Genomic DNA, 19,806 nt, shown 5'->3' on the forward strand with positions numbered 1-19,806 from the left:
GGTTATTAACCAGAGAGTGATCTTGAATGGAGGAGGTTGCTGATGTGAAACAACCATAATAATGCTATCGACTTAATCCTGCTGGTGCCTAAGGTCTTTCTAATAGGATAATAAAACTGGAAAGGTGCTTTGGTTTCACTTTATACCTTCATTCTGGCACAATAAAACCCGTGTTGCAACTCAGCACCAAATGACAGGGCAGATGCCCTCAATGTGGAATTCCAGGCATGATAGCAGGTATACTAACAACTCCAACAGGAGAGGTACCCTTCTCCTTTGCTTCTTATTTACAGGGCTCTCCAGCATCAAAGCAGATTCTCAGTGCTGTACACAAATACCAAGAAGTCAGATACTTTAGAGATGTGCACTCCAGCCATCTTGGCAGCATTTTGATTGTCCTCATTAGATGACTGATACTTCTAATCACAGATGTTGTAAGAACTCTACCGGTCCTATAGGAGGTGATAGTTAGGCCAACATACCTTGCCCTATATTGGCACCATTATTTGTTGCACCTGCTTATTACAGTTGCCACACACAAACCTCAGCAGGGCTCAGAACTTCAGGGCAGCCACTGTAGCCATCTGAAGCTTTGAACTGTCCCAAACTTTCCCTCTCGGTAGACTGTTAATCAGCAACAATACCAGGTGGGTCACTGAACTGTAATACAAGCTAATACCTGGGATAGGTAGCTTGTACATCAGAAGATAAAATCAGAATTCAACATGTCCATAACAGATTGGAGAACTAGGCCAAAACTAACAAATGTAAGGTACTAAACTTAGGTAGGAATAACCATAGTTGTTTTGCATAACTGTTGTTGGATTTTAAAGTAAAGTCCTTTTACTTCAGTGTTGGAAAAGTGGTGGTGGTGTTTTTTAGAGAGTCCCTTAAAAACAAAACTAGTGAGTGGACCAGTTTTGGGTGCTTAGTAGCCAGCTTTCTGCACCTCAGTTACACCTCAGGGGCATCTTCTCTCATGGGGCTTGTCAGATCAAGAAGCTCAGGCAGACTCCAGGAGACATTCTTAATGGAAAAGGGTACAGACAGACAGCTGCACCCACCATAATTTAAGAGAAAATTTAAAGTGGTCTGCGGATGTTCAGAATAACTGAACCTCTTTTGCAAGAGAAGAAAACTAACATGAAATTGAAGAATGGTTCTTTGTGTAGCATTAATACTGTTTGTTATAAGAAGTCAGTTAACCTTGGTCCCAGGGCCTGAAGGAACATTATGCTGCACCATGTGCTTTGTCAGTGTCTGGATAGGAGATTGCCTGGGCACCCTGGGTAAATTTCCTTGAGTTATTAAGGTAAGAAAGAGAATAGAAATCTAATAGGTAAATAATAATATTTCCATACCACATGAAGTAACTAAGCTATCATGAACCTCTTTTTATGTCCATCTCCCCTTTTTAATAATTTTATTGCATTTTTCAAAAAAAGAAAACCCCATCTGGTTGAGTTTTTACAAAATATATCATAGACATGCACAAGTAACAGTATAATAAAACATATGTTATTTCCTTACTTCAACCCATGAATAATGGTTACTAGAATACAAAAATACTTGGTTTAAAAGTTAATTTGTAATATGTGATGAATCTACTACCTGAATGGAGAAGCTAACCAACATAGCTTCTGAGTTGCTGAATTGGGGGGGGGGGATTAGAGGAGACAAAATGCCCTTAGCGCCATTGCAATGTCACAACCTGTGGCAGTTCTCTGGCACTTTGCCAGTGCTGCAGGCTGACGTAGGTCATTGCAGTGACACAACATCATGGACTGGCACTGCTATGCTGGAAAATATCCACCATCTCACTTGACATATATCAGAAGGTAGCAGAATCATTTGCTTTATGGTTACTGTCTAGTTGTTGTTTTTTTAACCAAAAATTATCTCTGTGCCTATATGCACTCAGTTTGCATTATGTTTTCTTGAAGAAAAATACCTGCACATTGTAGGCTGTTTTGGTAATGATTGCTTTAAGCAGCAATCCTATACCCACTCACTCAAGAGTAAGCCGTACTACACTCAGTGGGACTTAACTTGTGCTTCGTCATGTTCGGGATCGCATAGTTAAAGTACATTGCAGATAATTGCACAGGAAGAGGAATTGGTACTGGACGGTGGAAATGAATGTACAGGGCCTATCTAATAAATCAATGAAATTTTGTTACCTTTTTCTGCAGAGCCAGAAATCTTTTTACTTTATAGTAGCCCTGGAATTTCCAAGCTGAATGCCATCTATGAATAGTCAGACAAATTACTGTAAAAATTATTTACCATATGTAAAAGAGCTATGATCAATATTGCTTTAGGGCATGTTCAGTAAAACTTTTTGTCAGAATGGTAGCTCCTTTGCAAGTGAAAAGCAGCATTATGAGGGCAACATTGGACCTATATTTACAATGAGAGTGGGAAATCCAAATAAAAACATCACTGGAAACTATTCTTGATCATTACAGAGTCACATGTTTAGTACTTTAAAGTTTGCTTCCGTAGCATGCTGCTTATGCAAAATAGTGTTCCTTAGGTGACTTATCAAATGATAATATGGTTTCGAAAAGTGGCTTGTCAATTGAGATTTTACAATTTTATGTCTGCATCTCATCTCAAACAAAGGTAAATTTTAGGTAGTAAACATGATATTATAGTTCCCAGAACTAGAAGTTTCTATGTGTAGATGCTCCTGACTGAATGCTCCCAGAGGAAATTATACTGGCTATAATATAGTTAAAATGTGTTAGATTTGCACACTATTATCTCTACATTTCCTCAGTATTCATCGTGCCTCCATCAAAATATTTCTTATTTTTTAAAAAAACCAAAGTGAAAATCATTTGAGTTTATGTCATTCTTGACAGTCTTGGGTCAAGCGGTATCTTGTTAAATGTGTGTTCATTTTACTGACAAGTGAGAGATGCCTAGAGAGAGAGGGGGCATTTCATTCCAGTTCATCCCTTTGTTTACAGCTGATGGTGCTGCTAGCACTCTTGGCACACCTCTGGATGAATGTCACAGAGTCTTTGTCACTTCTGGATATTGCTGCAAAAAGCTTTCCCATATTCGCTTTCTCCATACGTGCAGAAAGCTTTTATCTCCAACATGCAAAGCCTTGATCTCCAGGAGTAGCTTGTTGGTTTGACTGGGTAACTGAGGCCACACGGTGGCAGAGGCCTCCAAAAAGCTGTGAGGCTGAAATAATTTGCATGCCGTTAGCTGACCAAGTAGTTTTCAGATTGGTAGAATGTTGTGAGCCATCTTCTCTGTACTAGTCCATTAACCCAGGCAGACTAACACATCATTATACAAAACCTCTGTTTATGTTGCCTTAAATAAAAGTATTAGGCTAACGCATATGGGTTTTGCTGCACATAGGAGGCTTTCTGATCTCTTGTGAAAAACCTCATGAAATACCATCATGAGATACTGCTTGCGTACAGGCAACAAAATATATTTTGATTATATCAGGTGTAATAAAAGGTTCACACATGTTCCATGCAGGTAACATAAGTTGGAACCTGACGTCTTCTTAATTTCCACTTTCACGTATTTGGAAAGGAAGCCATATCCATCTTTCAAAGTCAAATGACATTGTGCATTTTGTACATGAGTATCCAGACCTGAGACCGAAATGCCATCAGGAATTAGCCCAGACAACCAATGGCTAAGATTTATGGTTGTAACCAGCTAAATTCCACTCAGATCAGACACATTGTAATGAATGGACCTGAGTCCATTAGTTTCAATGGATCTACACTGAGTTGGATTACATTGGGATAGAGCCTCTAGCTTTTAATGGCTCTTTAGGTTTTGTTGTTAAATATGCCATGTTTCGCATTTTGTGAGTTCCTGACATTATTTAACAATCTAGAGTTGTGGTGCTTTGGCTCCATGTAGGTAGAACACATGTAGGTATGAAAAAGAACCTATTTTTGTATGCTGTCATAAAGAAGTACATATGTCACAGGCATGCTTATATGTGTGATATCCCTTTATTTCAGAGCCTTGTATACTATACCAAAAGTGTTTGAAGTATCCTTCCTGTAAAGCTTGCCTTACTTACATTTTGTTCACTTTCTGCTGAGACACAAAATCAATTGATTTAGATTAGAGTTAGCTCTAGAAATTGTATGTAAAGCCTCGTCCAAATAAATCTACTGAATGTTATTCTTATTTCTTGGAACTCATATGAGCTTGGTTAATAATGATGATCTACTACTACCTGTGCAATGTTGCTATCCAAATGTATAACTTGATTCATTATAGAATAGATACATGTGAAACCTGATTATAGATCAGGGGTCGGCAAGGTTTACTGGCCATGGGCTGGATCACTCCTATGGAGATCATCCGGGGTCGGACTGGCACAGCACGGCACTGGAAATTGCTTCTGTGCATGTCCGCAGTGCCGGAAATTGCTTCTGCGCATGCCCAGATGCAGAAAATTGCACCTGTGCTGAAGCGATTTTCGGCGTCTGGACATGCGCAGATTTGATTTCTGGTATCTGGGCATGCGCCACTTGGCGAGTCCCCGCACCGTGCTGCGCCAGTTAAGCGCAGCATTCAGGGGACTCACCGAGCAAGCAGTTCGGTTCAGGGGCGGTTCGTGGACCAGTAGAACGGTCTTCGTGGGACGCATCTGGCCCATGGGCCGCACGTTGCCGACCCCTGTTATAGATCATCCACTTTGTGTTTAAGGCTTCATCTGTAATTCTGGTTCACTTTTCTCTTGAATACAAACATATATTTTATTCTGTTAGTAAATGTTAGCAGTTCAAGCTCTGAAATGTTTTCAGGTTTACAAGAACACCAGCCCTAACGTGCAACAAAATTAAATGTATAGAGTATAAGTAAATGAAAGGAAAACAGTGGTTTGCAGAACACTTAGGCATACATTGGATACAGTTCACTTAATGAACCATAGTTATAGAAGCCCTGCGCAATGCACTTGCACAATGGGACTTCTCCCCCCTGCTCCTCCCATGTACCCCCATAATTGGGGAAGACCTTTAGAACAGTGTGCAGGGGAAGCTGGGCTCATTCCATTGGCAAGCTGATGTGCTTGCACAGATGGAACACTTATAATGGCACAGTGTTGAATTCCACCCATTGTCACATTCAGAAATGCACTACATTTAGAAATATTGAATCCCTAAAAATCTGCACAAAACCAACTCTGTCAGCATCTTTCAGTAGGCTTTGAATCATTTCACAAAGTAAATCTATCACAGTGCCAATGGATGTGTAATGTGCCTGATTTTCATAGTTGAATGTGCTTATTTATTAATCAATTTCTGTATTCACTTTTATAGATTAAAAAAATCAACAGGAATTTCCCCGTAAACCAGCAGGTAAGAGAAGAAAAAATATATTTTGAAACTTTAATATCCAATTGTTCTGTCTCTGGTGAAATAAGCTTTCAATCATCATCTGAAGGCCTTCTTCATATGTTCCCCTCCGCTAGAGGTCTGGAGGTTGGCAACATGAGAACGGGCCTTTTCTGCAGTGGCTCCCAGTTTGTGGAATGCTCTCCCCAGGGGAGCTGATCTGGTGCCATCATTATATATCTTTAGGCACCAGGCTGACTCTTTCAATAGTGTGTCCCATTTCACAAAATTAACAGCCAGAAGGACTATAGACCAGTGTTTCCCAACCTTTTTTGGGCAAAGGCACACTTGTTTCATGAAAAAAATCTCGAGGCAAGCCACGCCCCCTCCAGCCAGCCGATTGGCTGGCCAGGAGGCGTGGCCGGATGGGATTCCCCTGCTCTCGCGGGGGCTGAGATGGGATTCCCCACTCACGTGGGGGCGGATGGGATTCCCCGCTCACGTGGGGAAGGGCGTGATGCCCGCAACCCCACCTCCTGGGGCAGGCCCAGTAGCGAGCGGATGCGCAGGCCAAGTAGCGAGCGGCGATGGGATGTGGGAGCTCGCTCGCTCGCTGCCCCGCGTGTGCTCGCCGCCGCCGCCCCGCCTCTCACCGCCCGACTCGCCCGCCTCCACGGAACACAAGGCAAAGTTCCACGGCACACTACTGTGCCGCGGAACACCGGTTGGGAAGCACTGCTATAGACAACACAACATTCAGAGATGCTTCTGAATTTCACACTGGATTTTGGAGTCCTAAATTATTTGGTGGCATTTCCAAGTTGTACACTGCAATAAAGGGAAACTTGATCGCATGCATGATAGTTTCAAGTTTTTTGTGTGTGTTGTGTTTTAATTATGCAAACTGATAAAACACCTCAAAAAAGAAAAGTTAAGTTGATTCTAAATATGGCTGCATAAATACATAAATGCCTTAGTAAAACACTATACAAAAAGCATCTTGATGCACTCTTACATTACCATTGCTTCAAGATTGCTCTTTTGCAGACATAGAAAATGTGTATGCATTGGTAAGGTAGGTAGAGAAAAAGACACAAATAAATTGATGGAAAGAAAGCCACAGAAAATTGCACATGGCCTTCAAGTTCCTGGTTTCTTTTAAGAAATTCTCATTGTCAAATCAAAATCCTAATTAGACCAGAGTGAACCAGAGGAACAAAAAAAGTAGTGCAGAATGCCTCTAATACATAAAAAAGCATGTCATTCATAAAATTTAAGCATATTGTTGTGATCTAGACATTGCATAGTACTGGATTCAGCATGTAAGGTTGTTTCTTCCATGAGCTGTTTGCATGGGTGAAAATAGCTGGTAGCTTCTCTTTTTCTATGGAAGAGTGTAGGGTCATGAATTTTAATTATTGTCTAAGTGTTGCATATAGTTACATTGCATATAATTTGGATTTATACTCAATAACAGCAAAATAATAATAATCAGAATTGGGTGGTATTGTAAAGGTGTTCATATTTTTAAAAAATTACGTGGATTGAAGGCAGGAAACTATAGGGCACCATGATGTCATGTTGTGATGTCATATGCTAGAGAGGAGGAGTTAGATGTGTGGCTGTTGTTGTCAAGGAAAGCTGCCATTTAAAATACTGCAAGGATCCAATGAAAGGTCTTTTGGTTCTTTCCTTTTTGTCTGTCTCTCTCTTTTAAAAATGTCTAACCCTGAAACTCCTGATAACCCAATTCTGAAAGAATTGCTGTTTCAAGTTGTTGTCTCCATAAAAAACTATTGTCTCACTTGTTCTGTCTGGATTTATTTCAACTTAGCTTGTTTATTCACATGTTTTATTTCATTAAGTTATATATGAGTCTTCTTTTAGCCCCTCAAACACCTCCTCAGTTATTATTATAAACACCTTGTGATTCATTCTATAGCATGAATTTTCAAGCTTGGTAATAGATCTCCAGACACTGTCCTGAGGCAGAAGGAGCTCACCATCTGAAAGCATTACAGCACTAGAGGGAAATGATAGAGGGGGAGGGAAATTTCCATTTCTTTCCATGAAAGGAGGCTCCAAGAGCACTGCAATTAGAAAATGTCAAGGTGACATATAAGGGCTTCTATATTTGGTCTGCCAAGTTAGGACAGAGAAACGCAGGTGTGCTTCATTTTCTTGGAATTCATCACTGCCGAGCAGCTGTTTATCAGTGACAGAAAATGTCAGTACCTGGGAGAGATGGGAACAGTAATAAGTGGTGGTGAATTCGGAAAGTTAATGTAAACATTTTCTTAAAAATAAACAGATGCACAATTTAATCTCCTCCAGGTTTCCAGATCCTTTTTGCGTTGACCGTCCCCTTCCTGTTAGTTGTTATTTTCTGAACCAGATACAGACAACACTCAAGCTGGTCAGGCATGCTGGATTTTTGCTTTTGCGTAGTGAGCTTTCAGTCTGGTATCCTTTTACTTTCAGAGGATGACTTCTGTTAATCTCATAATGCAGAGGTTTCTGAGTCCACGGCTCCCTTGACCAACTGCATCCTTTCTGTGGCAGCCCTGTGGGGCTTGGGAGCCCAGTTATGTCACCCCTTGCATGCAGAGCTGGCAGCCCCTCACCCTTTTTCAAACACCCTTCCTTGTGGAGTCTTCCCTCAGCCTCCTCTCCTCTTCTCTTCTCTCCCCTCTCCTTGGCAGTCCTCCAGGCAGCCACTGCTGCCATCCCTGGTCTCTGAGCTGCCCCACCCCACCCCAAAGAGAGGTGCCTCCTCACACTGCCCCATAGGAGCATGGGAAGCACCCCCAGGCCAGGCCCAGAGGCTCTTTCTGCTTGGGGAGCTTATAGCCAGGGCTGCTGTGCAAGCCTTTGGGAAGCAGAGATGCAAGAGGGCATCAGAGGAGGAGCTTCCCTGGAACTGAATGGAATGCGAAGCAGTAGGTCAGTAGGCTATTGACCCACAGGTGCCTCATTGGTGCGTACCCTAAATGCCACGTTGTGACAAAATGACAGGCAGTTGGAAGCCAAATTATCCACATATGGCCCAAATCAAATGGTAGAGAGTAGGCAAGAGGTGTACTCCAAGGACAATGAAAGGTACTCTTAAATTCCTACTAACCCCTCCCCAGAGGTGTCTGGGTAATCATACCCAGCTTAAAGGGTGGGTGGGTCATTGCAAAAGCACAGGATGAGGAAGATGAGATGAGCCATATAAAGAAGAGCAGCCACCCTCGCCAATGACATGATTCCCTCCCCACACCTCCTCCTCACGCAAGAAGGCCAAAAACCCTCCTCTGAGCAAGATAGGGTAAATTTGCTCCTCCATAAGATAGTCACCTGGCATTAGCAATAATTCCACCCAACCCCTATGGGCAGTGGGTGGGGTGTATGTGCTTTCTTGGGCTCATTCTTTTGAACAATTAGGACAGAGATTTACTAAAGGTCTAGAGGCAGTCTTCTCCCTCAGCTACCAGGTGTTGAGCCAGCCTTCTCCACTAGAAATTATAACTGTGTTTATGCAATTTGTTTAATGTGCTTCACATGTGTTGTCTCAGTAATTTTTGCAACAGAACTTTAAGGCAGGTTAGTGTTATTATCTTCATATTGCAGATGTAATGCTGTAGCTGGGGAAAGCGGCTTGCCTGAAGGCCACCTAATTCTTGGTGATCCCTCCACTGCATTTTGTAGAGACATATCAATCCTACATCTTTGTAGAGCAGAAATTCTAACATTATTCATAGACTTCAAAGGCTCTGCTTTCACTAAGCGTTATATAATAGACTTTGAACAAGAGCAGATGCTACTTTTAACAATGCACCTCTGCACAGATTTTCCTTGTGAGAATTCTTGCACTCATCTTCAAATAAACCAGCATTCACGTATCCCATATATGAAAAATGAGGTTGCGATTGTCTTAGAAGTCTTGTTTGACTGGTCATCTGTGCAGTTACAAGTCATTTCAGTGTATCCCACTGATCTTTCCTGGCATGTGGGCTTCCTCTTTTTTTCTCCTGGTGGTCAAAGGACAATGATGGAAGATATTTGTCCCAGCCCTTAGCACATACCCAGGATGGCTCCAAATCTGAGCAGTAGCTGCCTTGAGTCCTGGTCTGAGCTTTCTAGAGAGTTCCATACTATGGCCTGCATATGCATGGAATCCACTGACTGCACAAACAAGACCAAAGAGCAAGGGTTAAAGGTTAGCAGTAAATATTTGGGGGATGTCAAGTAAGGTATTAAAATGCAGGCACTTGGGGTTACCATTCCTAACTCGGCCCTTGTCACTTCAGCAGACCACATTTATTGTCCCCCTTGTGTGTGTTTTGAGGATCCATTTGTAAAGAGGAGCAAAGCTATCAGGGACAAGATGATAGGACAGTATTTATCTGACTGATAGACATCTGTGTTGAAGCTGACTACATACAAATATTTTCACTGTGAAATAATAAGCTCCAAGTAGACATTATTCATGTTATAACTCTTTGCAGAGCGGTAAAATAAAAAATGAGCGCTGAAATAAAATATTAATGTTAGGGTTTTAGGCATTTAGTGGGATCAGTTACATATTGAAACAATTGTCTCCATATATGTTTCTAATACCTAAAGAAGAAGGGAAATGTATGGCCACGTGTGTGGGTGTCTGTCTGTGTGTACATTCACACACTGCTTTGAGATATTTGACTCTATATAGAGATAATTGCTTCAATTCTCCATAGTTGTTTCTCAAAAATTTTTAACTCAGCATCTCTTGACAGACATCAATGGATTTTTTTTTTATGTCTTAGAATATACTTGCCCCGTCACCATCTGTTGTCACCAAACAGATTTTTGATCAGGCTCATCACGACGAGGAAGGCACTAGGTTGAAACAACTATTGCTAAGTGTGTATAAAAACGCATAGGGGAGCTGGGTTCTTGCTGTTAAATTAAGCAGAAGTGCACACCAGGGTGTCAATTACGCTGCGATAATTCCCTCATATTGCCCTGTCAGCTGTCTGTGCAACTAAGCATTGATTATTTTCGCAACTAATGTTTGATTATTTTTGCATTGATTTGAGCTGAGAATGCCTTTGTTATTAAATGTTTACTTGGTTTTATTTAAAGGAAGAGAATTCCCCAAAGAGAGTTGTAAAAGAAAAAGAGGTAAAAGAGATGTAATGTAATTCATTCTCATTACTGCTTTAGATTCTTCTGAGAAGCCTTATTTCTTCAGTCTGGGATTCTTTAGGCTTCTCATGTTTTGAGAATGTATGCCTTTCTTGGTGTCCTTCTGTACTGTGTCCCAAGTTATGTGGCAAGTGTTTGAGAAGCTTTTAGGCCGAATGTGTGTAGCAATTCCCTTTCCTGGTTTTTTTTAAAAAACACAGTGCATGCTTCTCTGTCTGCAGGAACAGTGCAGGGTCCTGGTAGCCAGTTGGTTAGCTGAGCATTTGGCAAGTGGGCTTTCCTACAGATGGTCAGCTTGAATGCTTGTTGTGCACATTGGCATGCTATGCATGCTGTATTCATGCAAAGACGGTTAAGGTAAATTAAGAGAGCTGCTGGAAATGCCAGGTAGAAGGAATGGTACATTAGCCAGCTTCCCGAATCTGAAGGAAACTCAATAGGGATTGGTGGAAATCCAGAGAGAAAAGCATGGTTTTGTTGCTGCTGCTGTTTGAAATTTTAGAGTGTAACCTAGCAGTTCTGTCAATATCCACTTCCATGTGATAGTGATACATAGCAAAGTCGTGCTATTGTGAGCCATGCACTTGCGTCTAGATCTCATTGAAATATCCTTGAGATGTGAGCAGCTTTCATCTGCTACAGTGGGTGCATATTAGCAGCTTTGCATTTCCTTGACCATGATTATATTTAGAGTTGGGTCTCATATACATCCACTGTAAGGATGAAGGGACAAAAACCACTTGAAAATTAGCCCGGCTGAATTGATTCAAAATAATTTTAGTAGGCACAGTTTAGGCATTCCCAGTACAATTCTATTCATGGTCACAGAACTAATAATTCTTGTGTTTAGAATGTGAAAACATTGAGTAAGCCTAGATGAATGTTATTCCTTAGGAAACTGTATAAACTCCATAAATTAATTGGAACTGATGATGTAGACATTTTAAGCACAGCTATGCATAACACTTAAGTTTTACAGAAGGATGTTAAAATTTAGTTTATCGAAATCATGAAAAAATGTTTTATTATTGTCTGCTCTATTTCTGGTCAAACAATATTTCTTAACATGCCATGGTATCTTTATCCCTAAAGTATTTTGTGGAGTGTTAGATGTTCTAGCTGCACACTCACCCAAGAAGACAGTATTTTGACAGTATCCATTTGATATTCACTCTTTAGATTCACCCGCAGCAAAGTAGTTCAAACAAATTCCAAAAAGATGTATCATGTATGCATAGGATGTTCGCTGCAAATTTCTAAGATGACATTCTGTTGATCTGGCACTGATATCTTGTCAGTTCTGCTGTTCATCTCCATAAGCAGAATCTTCCAACAACCTAAGTATAACTATATTTATGCTTGAAGGTGATAATACCTGTAAAAGCATTTTGGGCTTTACTCACTCAACACCCCCCCATCCCCGATTCAAATATTGTTATCTTGTTATGGCAGGTTTGTTGTCATAGGATATTATTCTTCTATGCAAGAACAAAGAAATCTAAGATATTTCAGACTCACACCCTTACTGATCATCTTGGACCATTGATAGGACATTTATCTCTGAAATTGCATGCCATGCTCTTCTGTATTCCTTTACTTTCTGTATTCCTTTAATGTGAAAAGTTTCGGCACATAGGCAATAACCGTAGGGGTGGTGATGCCAGGATAAAACTGCCATGGAAATAGACTTCTTTGAAACCCTTCTTTGAAAAGCATACAATACTTGTCTCCTAGTTTTCCCGCTCCTGTTGTTTTTATCTTAACACCAAGAGCTGAAATTCAGGAAGGCATTTGATTTTTATACATATTTTATTGCAGTATGGTAAAGCTTTCAGCATCAACTAGTGAATGGAAATAATGTTAACTTTCATATTATAATTTACAGGGGATCTGGCATTAGTTTACTTTCTCATTATATTAGAGTATTGAAGATCTGTCAGGTAATAATGAATACATTCAACCTAGTGCCCCATACCTCCAAATATATAGCCTAACATAACAGTCATGCTGTTTATTATGGGAGCTCGGGGAAAGAGAAACTATCAGAGCCTTAAATCAATGCAATTTAAAGTCTTTGTTATTGATCAGTTCATGAAACATGGTGTACATCCATCTATAGCTTCATCTAGCTTATAGAAGTTGTACTAGTCAAACTAGCTGCTCATGTGAGCTTTGTCCAAAGCTCTCGATATGCCTCAGATGTTAGGACTGTATACTTAGGAATAAAATTAGGAAATATAAATTAAATAATGATAAAAGATGAATTAATAAAGTACTGCCAAGTGTTTGACTCTCTCAAAAGCCTTTAAGATAATTTCTGTCCTCGGGTTTAGATAGATAGACATGTTTTTGAATTTCCATCCTGGCAAATCTTACCTCCCTCTGCCCCAAACTCCCTTCCTCACATTGCAGAGCAGCATAGATACATTTGCGACTAAGATTTTGGAAATTTCTAGGGCAATGGAAATGGCAATGTGTATGCCCATTGTATGATTCCTGAAAAATATATCTCCTTCCCTGTCTTTGAAATATTGTCTGAAAATCTTAGAAGAACATGTGTCCCATAGCTAACACTGAGAATTTCAAAATACCATGTATTCTGTTTAAGCATACAGTTCACTCTTTCGTAGTGTGCAATAGGGTATAAACATGCTTATCTTCATATGGACTGTGCCCATTGTTCAGTAGGTTTTTACAGCAATCTCATATAAATCATTTAATCCACCTGAGGATTTGATAGACTCTTTGAAATCTGTTTTGAGCTGTGTTCTTAAGTGTAATTAGCCTTCAAGCTCACAGTTTGGCCTTGAGTTGCAAGTCATGATCTCTCATCCTGACTTATCCCAGAAGGCAGTCGTGAGGATAAAAAGCAGCTGAGATGAAGTGCAGAATACAAATTCCACTATGTCTTTAGTGCATAAAATATGCAGGTAGTTAAGGATGCTGCATAAGAAACAGAATGCAAAAAGAGAGGGGGGGGCAAAAAAGAGAATTCTCTTCCTTAATTTTGTAGTGTAGGGAAGTTTTGTCAATTTCAGTTTGGTGGGCAAGCTTGAAGCAAAGTGGATGGGGGTGCAAAATATGGAGAAGGGTGTTTGAGCAGGCAGAAAGAGTGTTTCCCAGTAAGCACAACCAGTCAAGAGGTATCTGGGATTAGAGGGCCAGTTTTGATCTTCAGACAGAGCATATCTATGTGGGGTTGCCAACTTTACTCGTAGGGTTTCTGTACGTTTCAAAAGAGGTGGATCACCTGCATCCCTCCCACTTTTTTTCAGGACTCCCAATTCATATCCAATGGTCAGGGACCACAAGAGTTGTAGTCCAACAGCATCTGGAGGGCCACCCCTTTTGAACAGTTGTCTGTATCTATACTAGGAAAAGCTATATCTGTCTTGCCTCCACTTCCAAAATGGCAATTATGGTTGCATCTCTTCTTTTACAATTTAAGCTTTGCTTACTAAATTAAATTAGATATCTCTTGCTTCACAGCCCTACAGTTCTACATTGCCTCACTCTTGAGCATATTGATTTGAAAAACTCATTTCAAATATGAAAATGCTGTATTTCATATGGATTTTTTTCCAAATTTTACCAGTAGCAGCTTGGAATAACTAGAACTTATGTACTAAAGGTGCATATGTAGGTGAAGTCACACTTATTTCAATGGATTTGTACGTAAGCTCAGACATAGGAGGTTGTTACAGCACAATAGCACAATGAAATTAAGATAATAAGAAGTTCAGCTGCAATTCGGTGCAGATTTGTCTGAAAATAAGCCAAAAATAAAATATGCCTTCCTGGATCAGACCAAAGGTCACACAAGACGCTTCTGGGAAACCCACAATGAGAATATAAAGGATGTTCCTAGCAACTCCTACTGAGAATAATACTGCCTCTGATATTTGAGGTGACATATAGCCATATGATTTAATTTGTCATTGATAATTTTGCTCCGTGGATTTATCTAATTGCCTGTTGGTCATCAAGCTTCATGTCCACCTGTTTGGGAGCCATTTCCTTATCTCATAGCCATCAACAGATGGTAAATCAGTTTGCAGTATAAGCACTTTAACTTAATCAGGTCACTAGGACTCTTATTCTATTTTGAAATGAATGTTAGATTTTTGTGTGAAGTTTAAAGAATCTGAAAGTCATACTGCTGTATATGCACACAAACAGTTTATTCAGTGCTGCTGTAAAGAGGGGCTAGGGCACATAGATAAATGAGAACATATATTTTAAGCTGCAAATGATCTAGCAACAGCTTCTGTTCCAAATCTACAGCTGCCCTCCCATTTATCTTCAACCCTTAAATACTAAATTTTACAGCCTGTGTATGGCAGCCTCATCTATCTTTCACATCAACCTTCTGGAATCATGAAATGCATTTCTGAGAAGGATCCATTGTGCGCTTTGCAGGAAGGAAAATATTGTCCCATGTTCAGCTGCCAGGGAAGGTGCTTAGAATTCAAGAATTCATCAAACTTTTTTTTTTTTTAAAGTTGTTGGGAAATCAGTATATGTTGCTTGTGGGTTGGCTGAACAAAATTATAGAAGACAAGATAGGCCAAACTGGGAGTTCCTCTCTGCTTTAGTGGGCATTTTGTCGGCTATCTTTCCAGTACTACTGAGCCACAAACTGAAATGTTCCGAACCACCTGCCTCTTTGTGATCCCTCAAGCTTCCTGCTTTTAGTACCTCTCAGGTTGTCCCCTCCTCTGAGGTGTGGCCAGTTTCTCACTAACAGGAACCAAGATCTAAGTAGTTTTCTGTGCCTTCCCTGGGGGGCTCTTGGGCAGGCAGCTTCCACCACTCTTCCCCATCCTGCCAGTCCCTGACACTAGCAGTTATTGATAGCCTTATCCCCATGAATGTTTCTACTCTCTTTTGACATGCAAAGTGACACCGCTTCCAGTACGTACTTCCCTGGCCTTCCTGTATAGTTTTAATCTATGTAATTGGTTTTATTTCCTTTTATGCATTTTTATTTTTGCAAAGTGTTTGAGTTTATTTTATAACAAGTGAGGCCTTTTGTTCTTTATAGCATAAAGAAAGCAAAATCTTATGACCAAAACTTGATTTAATAAAACCAGTTCAGGAGCTCAGCTAGTCTTACAGCTGGGTTGCTTTAGACAAGTCAATCTTCCCATGGTGGTTATTAGAAGGAATGAAATAAATAAGAAAATGCTTGTAAATTGTAATGCATATACCTACAGCATACACACAGATGTAAAGGAGCAGAGCCCCATATAGCATAAAACCCACAAAGTTAATCTGCCACTTTCTTATTTGGGAAATTTATTTCAGTGTTGATGCTTCTTTTGGGCAACAATAAACTTCATTTCTGGAAGTTCTGCTTGCTAAGTTACTTTAAATGAGTCGCATCAGATAATATGTTTTTGGAATCTGCCAACCATGAAAAATTCTTCATTACTAATCTAGCTTTGATGAAGTAATGAAATGAGATATAATCTGGAGATCTCAAGAACTACAATACATTCTTTTCGGTTTCAGCTTTACATTGAAATTCAGTTGATTTTACATACGTTATGAATCCATTTCACATGTCCTCTTATATACAATTGCTGTAATAGATTGTTATATCTGTCAATTACTTTAGTTACCTCTTAACACTCTTTATAGGTTCCATTATCTTTATCTGTGCTGTTTGCACCTACACTATAGCCATCACACACAATCACTTCAAGACTTGAAATTGGAATTATATACCTTGATTATTCTATCCTCTTTCAATTATAGGCATTGATTTCTCTTGTAGAAGATTAATGGCCCTTTCTATAATGGTATAATTCTGCTAGCAATTTAATCTTATGTCTACATATTATCAAGTTTGATTATTTCTGATGTTTGTGTTCCTATAACTTTCTTTTAGACAAACCTGACTGCTGTGTAGTAAACTATTTGGAGTGTGATTAAATGGATCAGTTTGTAATTTGTGATTAATTTTATAGAAGCGCATTCAAAATCCAAGCATGTGATAGAAACAAAAAAAGGTGGATTGACTGTAAATACTGGGAAGAAAGACCAGTACACAATGGTACTGGGGCTGGAGATGGATCATGTAAGAGCAATACTGTATCTTTGGCTGAAAATTGAGCTGAAAGTAGCTATCTTGAGCCATAAACCATGATAAGTCACAGCGGAGCAGCTTCAGAAGTCAGAATGCAGGCAGTATAGTAGGAAATCAAGATTGAAGAGTGGTCCAGAGAGACTAAATAGCAACAACAAAATGACTTACTGCCAAGGAAAGGGGATAAGTAGAATTATCTTGCAATAAATTGGTCTCTCTCAATTCTTAGCCACCCTGTAGTGCCTGAATATAAACGAGAAGCAAGCTCTTAGGGGGTGGGAGTAGGTCATTTAGTTATCCAGACATTAGTGTTATGCCTGTAAGTTAGTTCCACTGGAAATTCAATATCCAAAAGACTTACCCAAAGCATACTTTATCCCTGCTGCCTCAACACTATTAAGTTAATCCAAGCCCACTAAGACTTCTGGACTTCTTTGCAGTCCCAGCTCAATTTGTCTTTCACAGCTATGATTTTTATAGTAGCAAACAGTCTGCTGTGGATTTTCAGGGGGAATGTGAAGCAGTACCCAAGACTCTCTGATGCATGGTAAATTCTTGGTCACAAAGTGTAGGAAACTCATATCAAAGAATTTGTGAAGAACAGCTCTGTGGAGACTGTCAATGAATGTCCTTAGATCCTTGAGCAAACCATAGCATTCCTTTGAAAAAAAGGACAGTAGGGTCCTTTTAGTGATAAATTTGACAGCCTAATGGGATTACAGAATAATGTTTCTATGCCAGTGGGCAGGTGAGTTGCATGGCAAGTAAACAAGACACATTGATGATTTCTTACTGTATAGATATGTTGGATTGTATAAAACTAGACATGCATCAACAACTGTAGACACTAACACGTATATGTTGCAGCTGCAGGGCCATGTGCAGTGAGCCCTCAGGAGCCAGGAAGAGGTAGTGAAACATAAGAATAAACAGGCACAACAATGTTCTGGAACTGAAAACAGCCACAACTTTATTGATCACAGGTGCTGGTAGGCTTTGGCTTAGGCACTGGGGATGTCTCTGAGTCAGTCTCCTGACTGATGGCTGACATTGAACAGGGTTGTATCTGGATGAAGGGATGCCTCACAATGCAGGTCAGCCAAGCTGACCCCCAGGCCAGTTAAATTTTCAGTTGTGCTAATGTTTCCAAACTAACAATATATAAAATTAACAAACTGGAATTTAACAGTGCAGATCGCAAATAAAACTATATGGTAACACAAAGCAACTAACTTACTTTTCTGAACACTATTCAAAGTCTTGGTGCTGATCTTTAAAGCCCTAAATGGCCTTGGCCCTGTATACCTGAAGGAGCGTCTCCACCCCCATCGTTCAGCCCGGACACTGAGATCCAGTATCAAGGGCCTTCTGGTGGTTCCCTCACTGCGAGAAGTGAGGTTACAGGAAACCAGGCAGAGTGGCATCCACCCTGTGGAATGCCCTTCAATCAGATGTCAAGGAGATCAATATATCTTTTGTGAGACATCTGAAGGCAGCCCTGTATAGGAAAGCTTTTTAAGGTTTAATGTTTTATTATGTTTCTATATATGCTGGAAGCCGCCCAGAGCGGCTGGGGCAACTCAGTCAGATGGGCGGGCTGTGATGATGATGATGATGATTTGAAAGACCCAGGTAAATAAAAAGGGTCTGAAATTGCATTTTGAAATGGGAGTTTTGAAAGCCAGACTTGAAGGTCAGCTGTCATTGATGTTATATGCATTAGGGCAGATTAAGAAAATTAGAGAGCCTTTCTTTTTTTCTTTCTTTCTTTCTTTCTTTCTTTAAAAACTTTGGATATGGAGGAAACAGAGTGTGAGAGTTAAATATATTCCCATTTCCATGGAATATAGCCAGTGCTTTTTTTCTGGGGGGATGCAGGGGTACGCATACCCCTAAACATTTTGTGAATCTAAGTTTGGCCTCATTGAGGGGCAGTCTTTCAATTTAAGTAGGAAAATGAGAGTACCCCTAAACATTTTTTAATGGAAAAAGCACAGAATATAGCTGTGTGTGTGTGTGTGTGTGTGTGTGTGTGTGTGTGTGTGTGTGTGTTGTGTCTCTAACACCCTGTTATAGTGTGTATGTTGAGAGCAAGTGCTTAGATGAGGGTCTGCCCACACCATCTACTGGAATGCACCCCCCTAGCAGCTTTCTAACCAGTTAATATGTCCCTTGGCTGAAAAAGATTTCTCACCCCTGGACATATGGGTTGTAAAATCCGATAAGATGGGTTTTTGACACAGGCTTTGGTGGCATTTTGTAAGAGTAAATGAGAAGCATGGGGAAGGCTTTTAAGGCAAAAAGCCATTTCGGGTGGTTCAGAATGGTAGAGCTGAAAAAAACAAATGGCACGGGGGGGGATATATATTGGGCTAAAGCAGCGGAAAAATTGGGGTGAACATGGGAAGGTATGAAAATATGGGCAAGGAGTTGCATCTACTTTCCTGCTCTCTGATCCCCACAACATAGGTTTTTGCATGCAGGGACTACTTATTTGGTGACCTATGAGGTGTTTATCCAACTATGCTTCTCCCCCCCCCCTTTTTGGTAAGATTTCTTTTAGGTAAGTGAGCAAATCAGTAATATAAATTACATACAGTTCTGCTGAAACAAAGTTATAGGGTCTCCCCCTTTCCCTGATCAATTTCATGTCTTGCAATGCAGCAAGAGATGGTCTTGAATATTGCTTCTGATATCTTGTAGTCTTTTGAATTAACAGTTTGACAGGTGCTGTACGGTCTGAATCAAAAATATCCTTTTTATGTTAATAAATCTTTAATAAAAGAAAGGCCCGTCAGTGAAATCAATCTAATTCATTCACATGATGTAGAGAGACAAGGGAACAATATATCAAAGAGCAATTGCTTTAAATTTCCAGGACTGCTTTAATACTGGAAAAAAATCCAGTGTGAAATATCAATGCATCTATATAGAACAAATGGCTTTATCTGGGTTGATAAATGACATCAGACATTATGAAATATTACCAAGGTTTTCAGAGAGAAAATCTGTTAAATGAACAAAATCCCTTGCTTATAAATTAAATATCCCCAGTTCTCACACATACTTGATTAACTTTATTTATGGGAACTAGCAGATCAGAATCTCAAGATATTGGACCTGCAAATGTAGGAGCCATCATGTAAATTTTCTTCCTTATCTATCAGTTGGATAGCTAGCAGTGGCAGTAGCAAACTCCGCAAAGGCATTGTA

General features: G+C 40.0%; 1 protein-coding gene across 2 annotated transcripts in view; it reads left to right on the forward strand.

The window, feature by feature from the left end:
- Positions 1–19,806, forward strand: part of SNTG1 (syntrophin gamma 1) — a 234,786-nt gene that overhangs the window by 172,829 nt on the left and 42,151 nt on the right. For both annotated transcript variants that reach the window (XM_081204738.1, XM_081204739.1), the window contains one exon: positions 5,319–5,357. In XM_081204738.1, coding sequence (XP_081060864.1) covers positions 5,319–5,357 — 39 coding nt within the window. The remainder of the gene's footprint in view (positions 1–5,318; positions 5,358–19,806) is intronic.

The sequence above is a fragment of the Podarcis bocagei genome, assembly GCF_964188305.1.
Source record: "Podarcis bocagei genome assembly, chromosome: 8".
In the NCBI taxonomy this organism is placed as follows: Eukaryota; Metazoa; Chordata; class Lepidosauria; order Squamata; family Lacertidae; genus Podarcis; species Podarcis bocagei.